General features: G+C 37.1%; 1 protein-coding gene across 1 annotated transcript in view; it reads left to right on the top strand.

Annotated features, from left to right (window-relative positions):
- The window catches only part of LOC140233336 (uncharacterized), a 93,123-nt gene that overhangs the window by 26,807 nt on the left and 47,644 nt on the right, over window positions 1-18,672 (top strand). Inside the window, exons 10-12 of the mRNA XM_072313445.1 lie at window positions 14,507-14,658; window positions 17,202-17,309; window positions 18,380-18,449. Of these exons, the coding sequence (XP_072169546.1) occupies window positions 14,507-14,658; window positions 17,202-17,309; window positions 18,380-18,449 (330 nt within the window). The remainder of the gene's footprint in view (window positions 1-14,506; window positions 14,659-17,201; window positions 17,310-18,379; window positions 18,450-18,672) is intronic.

Here is an 18,672-nt window from a genome sequence, read left to right as displayed (position 1 = left end):
CGTTTCCTATGAATGCGTAAATGAGTGAGCTAATGATGTCATCACCTTCATATCAACTCTTCAAGAACTGTACAGCAAAATTAGTGTTTCTTCACTATTCTATTCACAACTTCCTCATTTTTATTTGATGTTGATGAAATATCCACTTTTGTGCTGAATATAAAATGTATTCTTTCTTTTCATTCAATATTCAACTGGTCTGGCATTGCCACTTTTAACACGTATAATGGCCAGGCTTCATTGCGCTCTTTGATGAAAAAAATAAAAATAAAAATGAAGAAACAACATCACGAAACAAAATTAAGCACATATACTTGCAAGTTGTCTTATTTCATTGACATGGTTAATGCGTGCTGTTTCAGCCATTCATAAGTAGAGAAAAATTTTTATTCAACAAATTGACATGAAGTGGATTCTGACTCCCTTACATTTAATTATGGGCTATGAAGAAATTCAATGTTTTTGGTAAGCTGCAAGTTTGTTTGTTCTTTTCACTGACACTTGGGGGTTGCCATGAAACCAAATTTTCTACAACGTCTAGTCTCTATATCTCTGTGTGCTTACTTTGGGCTGTTTTGAAATTTCTGTGGAAGATGGCCTTGATTTTAGCCCCACAGGAAGGAGAGGGTCATAGGTCAAAGCTTGAAACTTTAACATTAGTTTTGTTTTAATAAGTAAATGAAGAAAATCAAATAATCTTGACAGGAAACAGAGTGTAGCATCGTTTGGATCATTAATAAGGCAAATTCCTTTTTATTTCTAACTGTGCTGATGGGTAAAATTAAGATTGGAATATTTTGAATAACTGACTACTTCCCTGTGCTAGAGGTACACACACAAAGTGTCATGCATGGGACTAACATGACAATTTCTGCCTTGAATGCAAACTGTGTCAGAACTTTTTCTTGCAAAATTTATCTTAATTAAGTATACACATCTACTTTCCATGCTTGTTTCATGAGTGTTCTTGTGACTTTGGAGGAAAGGCATGGCTAATGGTGGATGAACATACTTCCTGAGATAGTTTCCAAAGACTTTTAGATGGATCTTGAAAGTTGAGGGCTGAATTCTGTTTGCTTGTTCCATTGTTGTTATCTCAACAATATGTGAAATGGTGTGAAAAAGCGATTGTTATATTTTCAGCATTCAATGAAAATGACTTTGATTTATACAAGACTTCCGTTGCTCTTTTCATGATTACCTTTTTTTTTGGGGGGGGGGGTCAGAAATCCATAGGTTAATATCTACAAGTTCCAAAAATCCTTTTTCATTCCATAAATCTGTTTCTTATCTAATGTGATTAAAAGACCCTTGAGTATCCTAATGGTGGGATTTTTATTCTATAGTGAGCAAGTGCTAGACCTTGTCTTTCTCCATATATGTACACAGAACGAAGCAGTGATTAACAGTTGAATTGACTTCACCCCACTGGTACACTGTATGTGTTGGCAGGTACAGTGTAGATGTCAAAATATTTTGCATGAGGACTAGCCTCTGAAGATGTAACCCATTGATTCCTGGGGTAGTTTTGCTTCAGACGTGATCACATTTTCTTCATCAAATTGGCACCTCTGAATACCTACATGTATACAGTCTTGGGGGAAGATTAGATGGAACTGGTTACATTCTTCAGTACGTCAAGGTCAGAAAAGAGCTAACCAAACATTTGCCAGTTTGATATGTTGCCAATTTAAGGATCACTTATTAGCAGATGTAGTAGCAAATTAGAAGCCTTTCATTCCTTTGCAACCAAACTAAACAACTATATATGGCAGAAATTGGACTCCATCGTAAGAAAGGTGTTTGTTCTACCCTTTGAAATGCTAACAATAAAAGATAAAAACTTACATGAGAGAGGATACAGGGGCAACCGACAATATGGTGTTTTCTTGGACTAGGCAGGTAAAAAGCTGACTTTTTACCTTTACCTCCAGTGATGCTATAGACATAATTTACATTGATGAAGAACATACACAGTTTACAATTTACCTAAAGTTTCTAAAAAAGAATAATGTTAGCATTTAGCTTAGAGATAACCCTTTCGGGACAAAAGCTCTAAACCTATAATCCATACTAACTTGATAACTTTATCGTTGTCCTCACAGTTAACTTCATTCTGATTAGAAGTTAACCAACTGTGTGTACCATCATCTAGTGAATAATGATAACTACATGTCCTCTTTTCATGTTATTTCATCTATCAACCATTTAGACTACTACCCACTGAGTGTTATTCTCATGCTACAACTTCATGTCACAAACATGTGTGATACCCTACAACTGTACTTTAATAGCATCCCTTTAATACTAAATAACAACTCAAGCACAGCCATTGCATACTTGGTGACCCTGTAATCCAACTGGTGAATCAATTTGTCTGTCAGTGAGTATTATACAAATGATGCACAGGATAGAGTGTGTTAGTGAAGGTGCGGCGCGCTCGAGAGTATTGACAATGGTGCGACATGCACGAGGCGCAGCCGAGTGCATGTTTGCAACCGTTGTCAATACTCGAGAGAGCGCCGCACCTTCACTAACGCCACGAAATAATCCTGTGCATCATTTGTTTTATAAAATGGGTCGAATACTAACAGCATTATTCACGTACCTTTGTGGGACAATACCAGTCAGCTACATGTAGCACTCGCTCAAAAGTCAAGATGTCCGAAGATGTTCGTCCCAAACATTTACGCACGTCGCACTCGGAAATCCCGCACATAAGTACTGTACGTACGTATAAAGAGTATACGTACGCCACGTACTGTTATGCACAAGAAAGGCCGCCGGCTGTTGTGGCAGCCCGCGGCCCGAACTAGAAGTTGTTTACAGGATTGACAGCGCGTATAGTAGCGCGTGACGCACTTGTAACAACTGATTGAGTGCGCACTGCTAGTGTAAACATTGTGACGTACGTCAGGCCAGGGAGGTGGAAGAGAGACTCTTCTTAGTGCATACCTGAAGAAATTAATGCACGCACACGTGACTCATTTCAGCGCTTCCAATTGGCTACATTCTTGAACCCATTTTATAAGAGAAAATGATGAAGTGTATCCTAATCAAGTGATTGGTTGAGAGCGTACTCGTGACCATGCATTCATTTTGCCTGACACGTAATATTGCCCATGGCCGGTCATAAGTAAAGTATAATGACTGGTTGAATAAAGCAAATTACTATTACCGGTCATTAACACTTTCACATCACAATATGGTGACCAGCAAAGATTTCATTGTGTTTTTCACCTGCAAAAATTGCTGCTGCAGAATTTAAAATGCCAAATTTCAACTACTCTTGATGACTAGGATCTGCTTCATCATTTTTTAAAACAAATAATTCACATCATTTTGTTTTGGCATTTTAAAAGTATAATTACCCACACTGGGTACCTTCGAAACAGTCCAAACATCTCCCACAATTGCCTTGGGCCTGTTAAACTTTTTCTAAGGTACTTTGTGTAGATAATTCTTAATATCATTGCTGATGCGTATCATTTGTATAATGATATATTCCTCATTCTACACCCATCCTACTGAATGGATTAACATTATACCTCTGTGAGTTTCATTTTCCCTTTCTAAGTAATACCAAAAAAATCCTGTCAGGAACACATACTGGTATCTATTCATCAAAGTTATGAAATAAATCACCAAGGAAAACATGCCCAAACCCTTCAATATACTGAGTACAGAGAACACACACAGCACAGCTAAGAAAATGTATTTATAAACATAGATGCATATTTCTTTTTCTTTCTTTCTTTTTCTTTTTTTTTGGGGGGGGGGGCATTACCTTGGCCTAAGACAAGCATCTAACAAATGTGAATATCAATAAAATCTTTCATTCTCCAGACAGACACATGTCATGTAAGACAAAGTTTTAGTCATTTTCTCCATATTCTAATATTTTACACACAGTTCACTGCCTAGAAACAGACTCTAGACTTGAGTCGTTTAAACCTGGTGTTACACTTGATCACATTTTCTTTTTCAAGCCACTAGTGCAGAAGTATTTTGCAGGGTACAAAATACATTTACAAAAAAAATTATGAAGTCGGAAACTAAGTAAAGGGAAATAAAACAACAGCTGATCTGCAGTAGCATGGAATATAAGAAGTTGCAGGAAATATTTCACAGTACCTATATGATTTCCCCCCCCCCCCTTTTTTTTTACATCACATGAGAAAATTCTATCGGATCACGTTACTCTTTTGACTTGTAATCTGTTTTCTTCTTTCGTGATTTTCTTCCTGTTTGAGTTTTGACAAGATGACAGTGGCAAAATGGTCTGATTTTCCCAAGGTATTCTTTTCAGTACAGTTGAACCTCTATTATCCGGCCTCCCTTTATCCGGATCTCTCTATTATCCGGACGCAATCTCGCCGTGATTTTTTTTAAAAATAATTACGGGAAGAAAGGGGGATTCCCAACTCCTTGAGAACTCCTACCCAAACACACATGAATTACATATTACTTCCAATATGATTAACATACATTGCATCAAATTTCCTTCCAAATTGCTTACCTTCAGACATTTCAACATCCCGAAACATCCCCAAATGTAACAATGAAAAGGTTGCAGTATACACATTACTACATGTGGTACTAAAATGGGCTACATCAGTACATGTGTATGTATATGTACATGTATAAAGCATTGAGTCTCCCTTATCCGGCCAAATCCCTTATCCGGATGAGCCCCGGTCCCGACTTGTCCGGATACGAGAGGTTCAACTGTATTAATGAGTGATCTTTAAATTGTCTGTGACATTACTTCTACCTAGTCTTGCCACATACGTCATTTTTTTTTCTGTGACACATGGCTCAACACTGGATAAAAAGATGTTCACATGAGGCTAGACATGAACTGAGGACCTTCTGTTTTAGTGTTCAGATCCCTGTCCAGTATACCACAGTGCTTCCTTCATCCCTTTCCATATAAAGTCTTTATGTTTTTCATCAAAATTTTACCACCGTGTCCATGATATGAGTGCTGTGGAAATGCCTACATATTTTTTTTCTTCAAATCTACATCAAAGTGATTAGCTCATCTAGATCTACCCATTCCCCCCCCCCCCAACAATGAGGAACACCACTTTTAAACTTCCTCAGTGTGACAGTTCATTTTGTGTCACTACCTCCCTAAAGCTGTGTGCGTGTAGTGTTTATTCGTGTTCACAAAGTATTGTTGTATTTTTACTCCAATCTGATTGTTGATACTAAGCTTCTCCCACAGGTATGATAACGTGAATGAAATGAATGTATGCTTATGTTTCTTCAATATATTTTTTTATACAAATTTAGAATATATCTTGAAACTTCTAGTGAAAGTCAGAGTAATACTTGTGATCCAAACTATAACACTGGTTAACATGAAAACTATACCGTAGGCATTCAATGTGGTAAAAAAAAATGACTGAGAGAGACAAAACAAGAAAGAGAGAGAGAGAGAGAGAGAGATTACATTCAAGCAGAGGAGTTGTTGATATCAGTGTGACCTGTGTGAATGTATGTATCATCTTTTGAATCCCAAAGATTTTGACAGAATTTTTCATACTTTTTTTTTTTTTTGAGGGGGAAGGGGTTGTCTTCATGTATAATTGTATCATCTTGTGTAAAGGTGATTTCTCTGCCCACAGAAACAAACTGTATTGAAGATTGTAAAAGAACAGTTTATTGAAAAGTTGACCCATTTCAACTTAAACTTGATAAAGTTGCCGAGCATTGATATTCTGGTGTCTATATTAGAAATGTCTGCAGACTCATAGCCAGTTCAATGATATTCCATGTGTCCTAGCTCATTTTGGGAAAACCTTCCTCAGAAACAATAAAATTTGCTTAACATAGCCTCATGAAAATAGTCTTTGAAGTGTAGTTACAGTCAAGAGATAAGGCAGTGTAGCACAATTGGGCAATTTATAACACAATAGTAGTAAACATCATAGAGATTTTTGAAACGTTTAATTTTGTTTTGAGTCCTAGATTTTTGATATTTTACACCCATGTCACCTTACTTGACTTTTTATCAGGGTACAGCATATCAGCTTGACATTTATGAAGAGCAAGAGTGTCCATCTGACAGGGATATCTAAAGTTTTGATGTATGAAAGTGAGAAAAATAAAATGGCATATCATACCGTGGTAGGCAGACTCGGTCTTTGAAAGCTGATGGAGACTAGCCATAACTTTCCTTCATTTATTGTCTATCTTGAGAACCTGTGAATGAATAGCAAGAGTATCTATATGCCAGGGAAATTTGTGTTTCAGTGCATGACAGTTGGAAAAGAAAGGGTCATGTTGTACTAGCATTCAGATAATTTTCATTCGTGACTGTCTGCCTTCTAAGTTAGTGTATATCATAATACTGCAGATTAATCCCTCGAACAGATATCACAAAATTTCTGTGCATTTTTTGTTGTTGTTGGATGTATTGAATATATTTGCCTGAATTTCTAGGCATAGTACATGATCTCTTTAAAGTCTGATTGCCCAGAAAGGATAATCATGTGTAAATAGTCACGAGTGTAATATCAAAGAAAACATGTTTATTAAAGATTAGATCAACTGCAAAGAGCTATATGAGCAACATTGAAGAAATCAACTATGAAGATCTGAGTTTCCCCTGTCAGCAATGCTTTGAGACATTTTGTCTCTTTCCTCCATTAGGTTAGGTTGACAGGTGGTGGCATTAAGCGCCTGTTGCTCTGAGTTTTAAAAGCAGTTTGTCAATTGGTGCTTCTCAATGTTGCTTCAATGTATATGAGAAAAAAAAAAGTCCTCACTGTCTCAAGGAAGTGATGTACAGTCAAACCTTCCTTAGTGGCTACCTGTCTATAGTGGCCACCTGCTGTTTACAGCCACCAAATGAAATTCCCCAGAGATAAAAAAAAAAAAAACTATTAAAGACCCTGTCTATAGCGGCCACCTGTCTATAAAATGTGTGATGCGCATTTTTCAGCATACGTATCTTACTGAATGGATGCTTTTAACTGCAGGTCACTTTGACCACCAAATCCTGCCCAGAGTAATTTGGCAGCAAACAAAGAATAATGTTTTTCTTGGGAGGCTAAATGGTTTTGCAGGACAGAACAAAGGAATAACTGAAGACCATTGCCTGGTTAGTCCTCGGAATTGAAAGGTTATTCTCCCAGTGATAGTAATGATATATTTCTGTCGAGGATTTAATACTCATCACCAAACAAGGAAACAGGAAACAAATAGGCAGAGAAGAAATCATATACACAACTGGCAGCCTCGAGATATTGCACATGAGTTACTTTGTGTACATGATGACTTTATGAGTAAATGAATTAATATGATTGTAAAATCAGCACTGAAGACTCTCCATTTTTTTTTTTACCCGTTGAGAACGAGTCCCGAGTAAACTCGGGCATATGTCTGTGGGAAATACATGTTGTAGCAAAATTAGCCCATCCTCAATGGGTTAAGGAAGCTGGTGGAGATCAATTAATACTGCCTATACTTGGAGGATGCCTTTCCTTTTCTTTGTTGATTCAGGAAAAATTTGATGTGAATGAGGAGATTTATTTTGTTTTTTTTTCTATGTCCCCCTTGTTTTTATTTCACTGTTTGTTTTTGCTACAGAGGTCAGGTTTAAGGAAGGAAGAAAACACGACAATGGTGGTAATTTTTTCCATGTGAAATTGTCTCTTCTTCTCCTTTTTTTTCCACCAAAAACCTGTGGTCTTTAAAATCTAGTTTGTGCTTTTGCTGTATAGTGCTTGTTGTTAACTGCTGCCCCAAACACAGCGTCACCACATACTCAATTTTGTGTCAGTGCATAAACTTTAGTACATGTACCATTCCACACCATGTTACAAGTTGGCTTTGAATGGATAGAGCAAAAGTAGACAAACGGAATTATAGAGGTTTCATCTGAATCGGACACGGAACGAAAAAACTCTTCAAGTTTCAGTTTTAAAAAAAATGACACATCGTCTTGTGCCAGAGAGTAATGCGAACACATTGCGATTCAAGGAACCCAAGCCCGGGATAAAAAAAAAAAAAACACGCGAACGCTAATTCCACAACACCCTAAATTGTATGTCTAATTTGGATGAAATTTCTACCATTTTGTTTGTCTGGTTTTCCTCTATTGAAGTCACGTTGAACATTTTGTTGAATGCACAGGAACTCTGTCTCTCTTTCAATGCATTTAAACACATCACGTCTTTTTGCTGTACGCTATACTGTTACTTCCTCTGTTAGAGAACAAACAGATATGTACAAGAAGGCAAACCACCTTTACTTCAGTACAAACAAAACACAATAAAAACAGTAATACTTACTGACAAACTGCAATCCAATTCATCTTTTTTTCTATCATCGATAAACATTTGAAGTACAATTATGGTGCAAACACCTTGCATAAGCCTGGCATGATTCAATTTTGCTATCAATTTATCGTATAAATTGTTCATGTTTCAATGCGCTACGGCTGTATCAACTGATTTCTGATTAAACAAAAAAAAAAAAAAAGATGCTCAAACTTCTAATTTCAATGTGCGGATATGACTCTCGTGCCATGATCTGAGGAACCAATTCTTTTGTTTATAAATGTGAGTGCTACTTATACATTTTACAGTCTCACTGCAAACAATACTGCCAGTTATTTGTTATTTGTTATCATAAAATGCAAAGCAGATAGTGAAAATGCTTAAAGCAAATTGAGATACAAATTAAAATGAAATTTCAAGCAAAGTTTGAAGGACCAATTTGCATGTTCATGTGTGTGTGTGTGTGTGTAAGTGCATAATTAGAATTCAAAACACAAAGCTATAAATGTAATTGAACTTGTATCTGACAATTGTTTGCAAGTTGTTTGGTGGCAAAAAGGTGCATGAAGCAAGTTGAAAGAAAACAAAAGGGCAATGTTTATCAGTTTCCACACTATCACCCATCATTAAGTATGTGATACCATCACTTACAGGAATCGGTTGCTGAATCAGATGCAGAAAGTTGCATGTGCCACAGAAGTTCAAAGCCTGTAAAGGATAGGCACTCAGTATTTTGCAGGCACATGTACATGGTCACTTCAATACATGTATGTCCGGGTGTTGGACACAATCAAATGAGATCAACCTTTCATTCTCCTTGTAATGGACATTTGCGAAATTCAACCTGTGAGTGCTAGCATTGCCCATATTCATTGTGGAACCAAAGCTGTCCCCTACCCCCACAGTACCCTTGTGCAATATCATATTAACATTCTATACCCATAATTCCTCATTTGCATACATACATTTGTACAGTATAGCAGCATCAGGATTTATATATTCAAAGGAAGGGAGGATATGAAAAAGATGAGCTCATTACCATTTGATGATAAAATGTGATATTGCAACCAATATCTTGTGCAAGTGTAACCTGTGTGTGAAAAAAAAAATTGTACAGAGCATCCAGACGTAGCTCATGACTTTGTATTGATTGATAATACATCTGAATAAATCGAAAGTAACCACGTATTGGTAAATTAAATATCTCCTATGGAACATGTATGTAAGTTTCTTCATTGCGTTGTTTCAAAGACATCCTACAAAAACACAAATTTTCTCCAAACTACTCCTTCGTCACATATTACAATTCATTGTTTCCTTGTTACTAGTGACAGTCACTTTTTTCTCTCTCTCTTCTCTGTCGTCATTATATGTTTCATGCCGTAAAACACTTTGTTTGCTCTTCAATTTCTCTATCTTTCTACTCACCTTTCCAAACAAACAAACAAACAAACAAACGAACGGCAAACACTTTCCAACACTCCCACAGCTTTTCCAGTCGTCACCAACATCAGTCCCCCTCACCAGACAGCTTACGTTTCAGATCCCAGCATGGATGTCGAAAAGCTCTGCCTCTGCCCGCCTCTCCAAGTTTTCCAAAAAGCATTTTAATCGTAGGAACAGCTTGCGCTCCTCCACCGAGATTTGGTATTGTCAGGTGGGACGGTAAATGCTCTCTTAACATTTGACATTGCGACCATTTTGTTCTCTGCTTGCTTCTACAAGCTTGTACTTGCCCCACCTGCAGGTCACAAAGTTTAATTGGCTGATTTTATTCACTGTTTGATTTTTTATCCACTTTTATTTTACCAGAATCGTGCACAAGATAAAGAAAAAAAAAATGCAGTTTGTGTGATGCTTGTACACATTTCTTTTTTTTCTCTCTTTTTTTTTTCCTTCTTTTTTTAGCAGATGCCTTCCAGGCCGAGCCTTTAGTTGCAATTGAAAAGAGATAGAAATCAGCTCAGACTAATTTGAATTACTAAATGTTAAAGTGTAATCTGTATTCAACAGCATATACTGTTAAACCAGACAGTTTTGTACACATGAAACATTCACAAATTTCAGGAGGAGCCAAGATTCGCGAATCAAGTAAAATGCACACGAAAGGTTTTGTATGCACGATGCATTGAACACCAGCAGCAAATTTACAAAGTTTCATGCTGCGAAAAAAGGCCTTCAGCTCCAATTCACGAAAGTTTCATGCCACGACTGTTTCTGGTTATACAGTAGTCATTGCAGTGCTTCTTTATTCTCAGAATTTTTTAAGTAGCAAAGTGGGAGAGAGCATCAACAATAGCGCTTTTTTTTTTTTATTAACAACCAGATCTGACGCAATAATGAATAGACAACCGCCTTCTTGTTGATACTCCAAAATCACAATGTGATGGATACTATACACATACATATGGTATATGTAGATTTTTATGATATCTTTATGATCATACAATTTTGACAAAGCCAACAGTAGGATGACATAAATGTCGTAAGATGAAAGATAAATTTTGGTGAAAGAAACCATGTTCCATAATAAATTAAGAAATACTTGTTGTACATTCAGCAGAAATATGTCCACTTTGAATATGAGTTTGAATTGTTGCACATTTCACACTGCATTTACACGTTTAATGTTTTTGTAAAATATGTCCATAATTGCTAATTTGTGGAAGGATGATTGCAGCGTTATGATTTTCACATTGCAATATTCATGAGCTTTGCATCCAGAAAGTTTCAAGATGATGCCATTGAATACCTTCATTTAGTCATTGGATACTCCCTGAGGTAATGTTTGGCAGCAGGAAATTGGCAGAGTGTATGTTTGTTTGTTTGTTTGTCTGTTTTCATAGCTAGAGCAAAGGTATAGATTTTTGACAAAACAGTATCGATGTAACACAGGATGGATTCTCTTCTCTGTTATTAAATCATTCTTTTTCTTGTAAGAGTTGAGCAAGATACAATTACAGCTGAGTGCATTTCTTGCAATGTTAAACCTAAGATTGATTAAAACAACAAACTTTTCTTTGGGGTCATCCCACGATAGTGGCACCCACGAGTTATACAGCCCATGAGTTTGACATTGAAAAAGGTCCAATAGTCAGACAGCCCACGAGTCATGGAGCCCATGAGTTCGACACTGGGCAAATAAGGCCCATGAGATCAACACTAAGTAAAAATATCCCATGAAATGGACATTACAACGCGGGGCGTGATGTGTCGGTCTCGTGGGCCTTGTTTGCTTAGTGTCAAACTCATGGGCTGCATGACTTGGGGGCTGTGTGACTCGTGGATGTCAAACTCATAACGTGCACCCCTTCTCTTCTTTTCTTTTCCCCCAAGGAGGGAAGACAGGATTTGCTCGACTGTTTCTGTATGTTTTCATTCCTTGTTGTTTTGCTCTGCATCATTATAGACCTATCTTATAGCACATCTTTCCATAGTCTACTCTTCTCATGATCTTTTTTTTTTCCCTTTGTCTCTACTTCTGCAATTTTAGCTCATTTTTGATGATGGTAACAACAGTGTATTGTCTCAGTTATTGATTTATATTTTTTGTGATATTTTTCATTGTTGTTGAAGATGATATCATCAAGAAACAGATTGCTGTTTGCTCCTACATTTCTTTCCTTTCTGCTGGTAAAAGTCTCAGATTTTAGGTATGAGTCTTGGTGGTAAGGCTGCATTTATTTTGTACCTTGGTTCATTTGCTCAAGACCCTACTCTGAATAAATGTATGACCATCTTTAAACAGCTTCTAAAAGCTTTATCTTTTCATATTCTGTGTAGATACCATTCCCCATCCTCTTTTCAAAAATCAGAGGTACTTTATTACAAATTCATTCAGATTTTTATGTAGATATTTTCCCCTGATGAGGAAATAATGCCAACCTATTCACTTTGCTGATTACTACTTGATTACATTATTGTAGTTTGAACTCAGTCTGCATTAGCATTAGCTGTTGTTATGTCAGACAAACCTTGGGAATCTTTCTGATCATCAAGAACAGAATTGCTGTCATATAAAGGTATGCCTAAAATTTGGATGATGGTGAGTCTACAGTAGCAAGCTTTAGATCTGCGATGCCAACACTGCAGACAAGGTTGTTAGGCAAAAGAAAATGGTGTTCTGCACATGGGTGGGGCCGCTACTTCCATCATCCAACTTGGGAGGAGGTATCATCACTGCAGATCTAAAGCTTGCTAGTATCCCCCCCCCCCCCCCCACCATGACATCAGTGAGTCTTTAAGCAAATTAAACTCGAATGTGACACATTAAGGGTTATCAATCTCTAGCAAGCTCAAGACTAGAGTGTTTCTTTGTGGAAAAAAATATAGAAGAGTAAATAATTCAATTGCACCTTTGTCACCAATCAAAAAATAATGTTTTGTTAAGGAGATCTCAGCAAGAAAAGTCATGGTGTCTTGACTTTGCATTGCCATTGCAAGATGCCTCCACATGTTACCACCAAAATGATTTACCTGAACACCACACTGATTTGCTCAAACACCAAATCACTTTCCTTTACACATACACTGTTTAAAAAGGATATTACAAACTGATATTGATATTGATATTGGCTGCATGTTTTTGTCAAAGTTTTCCATGTTTATTCATTTTCTTCTTTTTTTTTTCATTCCTCATCTTTTTTCATTTTTTTTTTTTGGTGTAGATTTAGTGTGCTGCTTTGATTTCAAGAGAACTTTCATACGTAGTGAGATAATGTCCAGAAAATTTGTCTAATCATCAAATCATGCAGGATAATGTTTTCTTTAAAAATCCTGCTCACCTGCACAGCAACAAAGTAAATTCACCCGCACACACAAAATCAAGCATCAAACACCTGTTATTCTTCATAAAGTTCGATCGTCACAATTGCAATATCACTACGCCACAAACATTATCCGACCTGTGTCCATAGAGCCAATGACAGTGCCACCACATTATGTGTTTTTTTTTTTTTTGTTCCAATTCTCACAGATTTGTTAGAACTTTCAACATGTTTACACTTCACTGAACTACATTGTACCTATCACTTTCTTCTGCATATCCCAGACTCACGCAAGTCTTACATTTCACACCCGTTTTCCTCCTGCATAGCCCAGTTCAGTAACTTCTTGATGTGTATCAAATCAATTATAGCACTGTGCCTCATTCTTTATAACGCAGTGTTAAAAGATTCTGTGTATTTTTGTATACCACAATCAATGAAGCACATACATTTGTACATTTGTACATGTACATACATATAAACACACACACACACACACTATACAACTGACAACTAACCAGCTATTTAGTTTAGCCAATATAACTGATTGTTATGTGTTCCTTTCTGATTATATTACTGTTGCTATAAATGAGTAATTAAATCTAAATTGTATTAAACTGGTGTCAGAGTTGTTACAGTCAATGACGGAACAGACAAACATGATTTGTAAAGGAAATTCTATCCTCTCAGTATAAGCATTAAGATAAGAAGGTTATTTGATTTTCTTGTTCTTTTTTTTTTTACTGAGTATGGTATGATCATGACTTTTATTTAATTTGATTTTATTTATTTATTTATTTATTTATAATCATTTCTTTGCTATTCAATTGTGTCTTTCAAAGGACTAAAGACAATACATGAATGTAGATAATCAGATGATTGTTGATTAATTTAGGCATTGGCTAGGCTAATATGTGGTAGAAAAAAAAAGAGGAAGCAGCATAAATGAATCGTGGAGATTTTTTTTTTTCAGTTTGCACCCCCTTCTCATGATTGATATGTAAACTTTAAAGAGAAATTGTAACATGTTATAAGTTGTAGCAGCTCAGTGAAAACTCATTCTGGGACTCTTATGTGAAAGTCTACACCCTTATGATGATTATTCTAAAAATGTTATAGCACATAATGATAGAGGCATTTCCCATGTATGTTACAGCCACAATACCATTTAAAAAAAAGAAAATCAAAGAAAATCAAAGCAGATAAACAAAGTGTAGTAGCATGTGTGAATAAATCATAATGAAGTAGACAAGTAAAACTTTAAACATATTTTTGAAAACATCAACCTATTGATATCAGTTGTGTAAGGTTGGGCAGAGAAAATTGTTATAGAGTCTTATGACGATGAGAGGCTGGTATATTTGAGGGTGGTGGGATGGGAAGAGGTGTGATTCCTCCCAGAGTTCCTCCTGTAATTCTCATCTTGGCCCCAAATGCCCCTCTGTGCAGAACCTCTACGCCTTCCTGTGTCACCCGAACAACATCAGTCACCTGGACTTGTCGGACTCCGAGTGCTCCCTCAACCAGATCTTTGAGTGCCTCTTCCGGGGATGCTCCTCCAACATCACCCATCTCAACCTCTCGGGGACGTTCGCTCACAGGTGGGCTATCATCATCATCATCATCATTATCATCATCATCATCATCATTACTTGTCATTCTTGTTTCCATCAGTGTCATCATTGTCTGTTTGCTGTCATTGCTCCTAAAGACCCGGTAGTGTTGGGATACCATGGAGTGGGAGAGCTGGTCTTTCTCGTATATATTTGAGGACCCCCTGTAATAAATTGTGTACAGTTTTATCATTGATCTCAGTGTAAGTACACACACAGCCGAAAAACCTCGACTGGAATGGACCGTTACCGATGAGCGTAGTATGCTTCGATGCACATACGGGCTGACCAATACTAATTGTGGTTTTCAGATGTACCGCGATAGGCAGCGAGTGAATCAAGCCACCCGTGAAACCCCACGCTACCGGGTCTTTACAATCTTCCTTGTGTGTCCTCCCCCTATCTTTCTTGCCTTCGTCTTCATTTCATCCATTTGAGTGCCTTTGCAGGAGTACCCCCTCAGCCATTTCTCATCTCAAGCTCTCGAAGACCCCCTCGAACAGGTGGGTTATTCTCACCATCATCGTAACCAACGTTATCACCTTTATATCATCTTATTTGTCATCGCTTATATCATCATCATTCTGATCATCTTTTGTCATCTAATATGTCATCACTATCATAACTGTATGATCATCTTCACATCATCTTATTTGTCATCACTATCATCTCATCTTTTTTCATCTATATGCAGTTTGTCATCACTATCATCATTGTCTTATCTTCACATCATCTTATTTGTCATTGCTATCATCATCATCTGATCATCATTTGTCATCTTGTCTGTCATCACTATCATTGTCTGATCATTTTTATTATTTCATTGTCATCACTATCATCTTATTTGTCATCCCTATCATCATCTGATCATCTCTACCATCTTCCTTTCAACATTACCCTCATTATTCTCATCTTCATGTCATATATTTGTGCCATTATCATGATCATCTTTATTTAGATGTCCATCAATCATTTCAGTCATTATCATCATTATCATCATCTCTATTTTCATTGTTTTCTGTAATATGTTTATCATTGTCCATTAATCTTTATCATCACCATCATCAACATCAACATCACAAATTTTAAGTCACTGTTATTTTCATTTTCAGGCAAATCATCATCTTTTGTCATGATAACCCACATCCTCTTCCACAATATCCCCGCCATTAACGGCTTCATCACCATCACATTATCCTTGTCATCAAAGCTCCACCACTTTCTTCCACTGCTTACACTCGTCATGTTTAAAAACCTTTAATTTTCTACCTGCTTTTTATCATTTTTTTTTTCATCCCTGATGTAGCTGCCATGTGGTAGCTTCATTGCCTTTATCTTTGTAATCACTTTAGTTTCACTTTCTCCAGTCTAAGTGTTTCTATTTTTAGATATCATTTTCTATCATAATGATGCTTACTAACAACATGCTTTTAAGAAAAATATCAAAGGATTTCTTTTTTCTTCAGACTCTGAGCAATATTTTTAGACACTCCATACAGTTGCTGCTCGAGATCACTCGCACTGTGCATTATTACACTTGAAATTCAATTGTCCTGCACAGAGTTCTGATCATTATTCTGAAAGGTATGATTTAATAATCACCTTTTGACCCCTGTGCACCGACCACAAAGACACCATGTACAGGCTACGAAACTCTGCATACCGAGTACGAAAGCAGAATGCTCCCTTCGCCAGCCACCCACCTGATCTGGCCTACTTGCGATCACCGTGGTGGCTGGATCACAAACGCTTATACCCTTTTCCAGAGCGGACTGAGCCCAATCACCCCAGCAGGTCAATGCAGACACCCTGTCTGTGTTCCCTCTCACCTCTGAGCTGCTATATCATACAGCAATATTATATACATTTGTACATATCTGTATGTATATGTTTGTATGTATGTATGTGTGTACATTCCTGTGTGTCTGTCTGTGTGTGTGTGTATCTTTTTATCTGTTCATATGTACATCGTAACTTTATGATTAGAAGTACAGATCTTGCTTGATCAGTTTAATAATGATGTACATATATGAGTTTTTATTTCACTTTATGCTTCTGGACTTTCTGTAATGTTTTCTTTGCATGTACAGTATCTATTGCCATCAAGCACCATTAATGAGCCTGATCAAGTTGATCAAGTATCACTGAGTAATTCATTGTAAGACTTTAAAATTATATAGATTAATTTTTTGAAAAAGTTTTACGAAGACCTGGAATTACGTATACATTGACATTGTACATAAAAGTTTTATGTACAATGTATACGTAATTCCAGGTCTTCGTAAAACTATTTCAAAAAATTAATCTATATAATTTTTTGTTGTTTTTTGCCTGTACAAATTAAGGTGATCAAGCAGTATAAGTGAGTGGAATACTATCATCTCTTATTTGTTTTGTGCATATTTGTTTCTTTGTGAATATGCCGTATTATCAAACAAAATAAGAATAAAAAGTACAGATACACATGCCTACATGCACATACCAATGTCAGCATCTGAAGATTCTCTGGTGTTTGTCCTTTCATTTTGCAGTAAACCGCTCCCTGCAGCTCCGCGGCAAGTCAAGAATTTCTTCACTTCCACAGTCAACCTGAAGTGCCTCAATGTGTCCAGGAACAAGATCTCACCGCCTGTCATCAAGTAAGTACAATCGAGAGTGGCCACTGTAGACAGGTTCTCCAATGTTTCATGTTATCACGGACATGATCATGTATTATCATCTTCCAGTTATGTATGTGCAGTCGATCCAGTGTTTTGCGTATTGTATATCAATATAGATTTTGATTCATCCAGGTAGTATGCTTATAAAGCGTGTAAATTGAATCTGTTTGACTGGACTTGTGAAAATCACGCAGAGAACAGTTTTGTGAATTGTCCGAGACGCTTCTTCAGCTCTGTCTGGCTGGCGAGCATTCACCCATAAGTAAGTAAGTAAGTAAGTGTAAGTAAGTACGTAGATAAGTTCACAAGTAAGTCCAGTCGAACAGATTTAATTTACACACTTTTTGTTCCGTGAACATTGTTTTGTTATTTTCTGTACGAAAGAAACATACAGTTTAAAGTCTCAATAATGCCATGTGTGTCCTGTTGTTCTGCACTACAGTTGCAGGCAGAATGTTGAGCTCTATTAAAATACATGTGATATTCCATGAGGTGTATTTTCTGTGCTCGTTGGCCAAAGGATTATGTCTTATGAGTAATTTCAACAGCAAAAGTTTTTGTTCCTCTAGGGTAGATAGAGATATTTAACCTGACACTGATCAGGTTTCATTTGCATAATCCTTTTGAGTTATAGTAAAGAGTTTAGATGGCAAATGTCAGTTTAGAGATTTGAGGGGGAAATTCAATTGGTTTGATGAGAATAAAGATACTCTTTTGAAGGAATAATGCCGTTTTGCAGGTCTGTTGAGTTTGTTCTTGTTGATCATCATGCATTGTCCATCTAATGATGATGGTGAGGAGTTTGTATCAGGGCAATTACCCCCTGGCTAAATACTGGTTAGTGAAAAGGTTAGAGTAAATATTAGGATTAGGATTACGGTTAGGTTTAGGGTCTAGAGTTTGGGTTAGGGTTAGGATATGGTTCAGGATTCGGATTGGGGTTAGGGTCAGGGGAAGGGTCTGGGGTAATTGCCCAGGGGGTACAAAATGTAATTGCCCTAGACCCGAGGAGCTGCATGTCCTCATTTGCTTCTTGTCTTGTGCTGCAGAGAAATGCTGGAGAGCATCGGCTTTAACAGGAATCTGACCGACGTGGAGATTGACCTCAGTAGCAATGAGGTGAGACATGGTCAGCTTGACCAGCTTTGACCCCCCTCTGACCCCAAACCTTTTATCACTGATACATATACTTTATACTGTACCAAAGTGTAATGTCATAGCCATTCGTCACCTTGGAAACTGGTTCTAAACAACCTCACCTGGCCAGAGTGTCTATGCGCGCACCCGGTTCCAACTCAAACGATAACAGAAGACTTCGACATCACCACTACAGTGCTGTATC

This window comes from Diadema setosum, chromosome 9 (genome assembly GCF_964275005.1).
Source record: "Diadema setosum chromosome 9, eeDiaSeto1, whole genome shotgun sequence".
Taxonomy (NCBI): Eukaryota; Metazoa; Echinodermata; class Echinoidea; order Diadematoida; family Diadematidae; genus Diadema; species Diadema setosum.
Note: the sequence above shows the minus strand (reverse complement) of the source record. Positions and strands in the feature narration are given on the sequence as shown.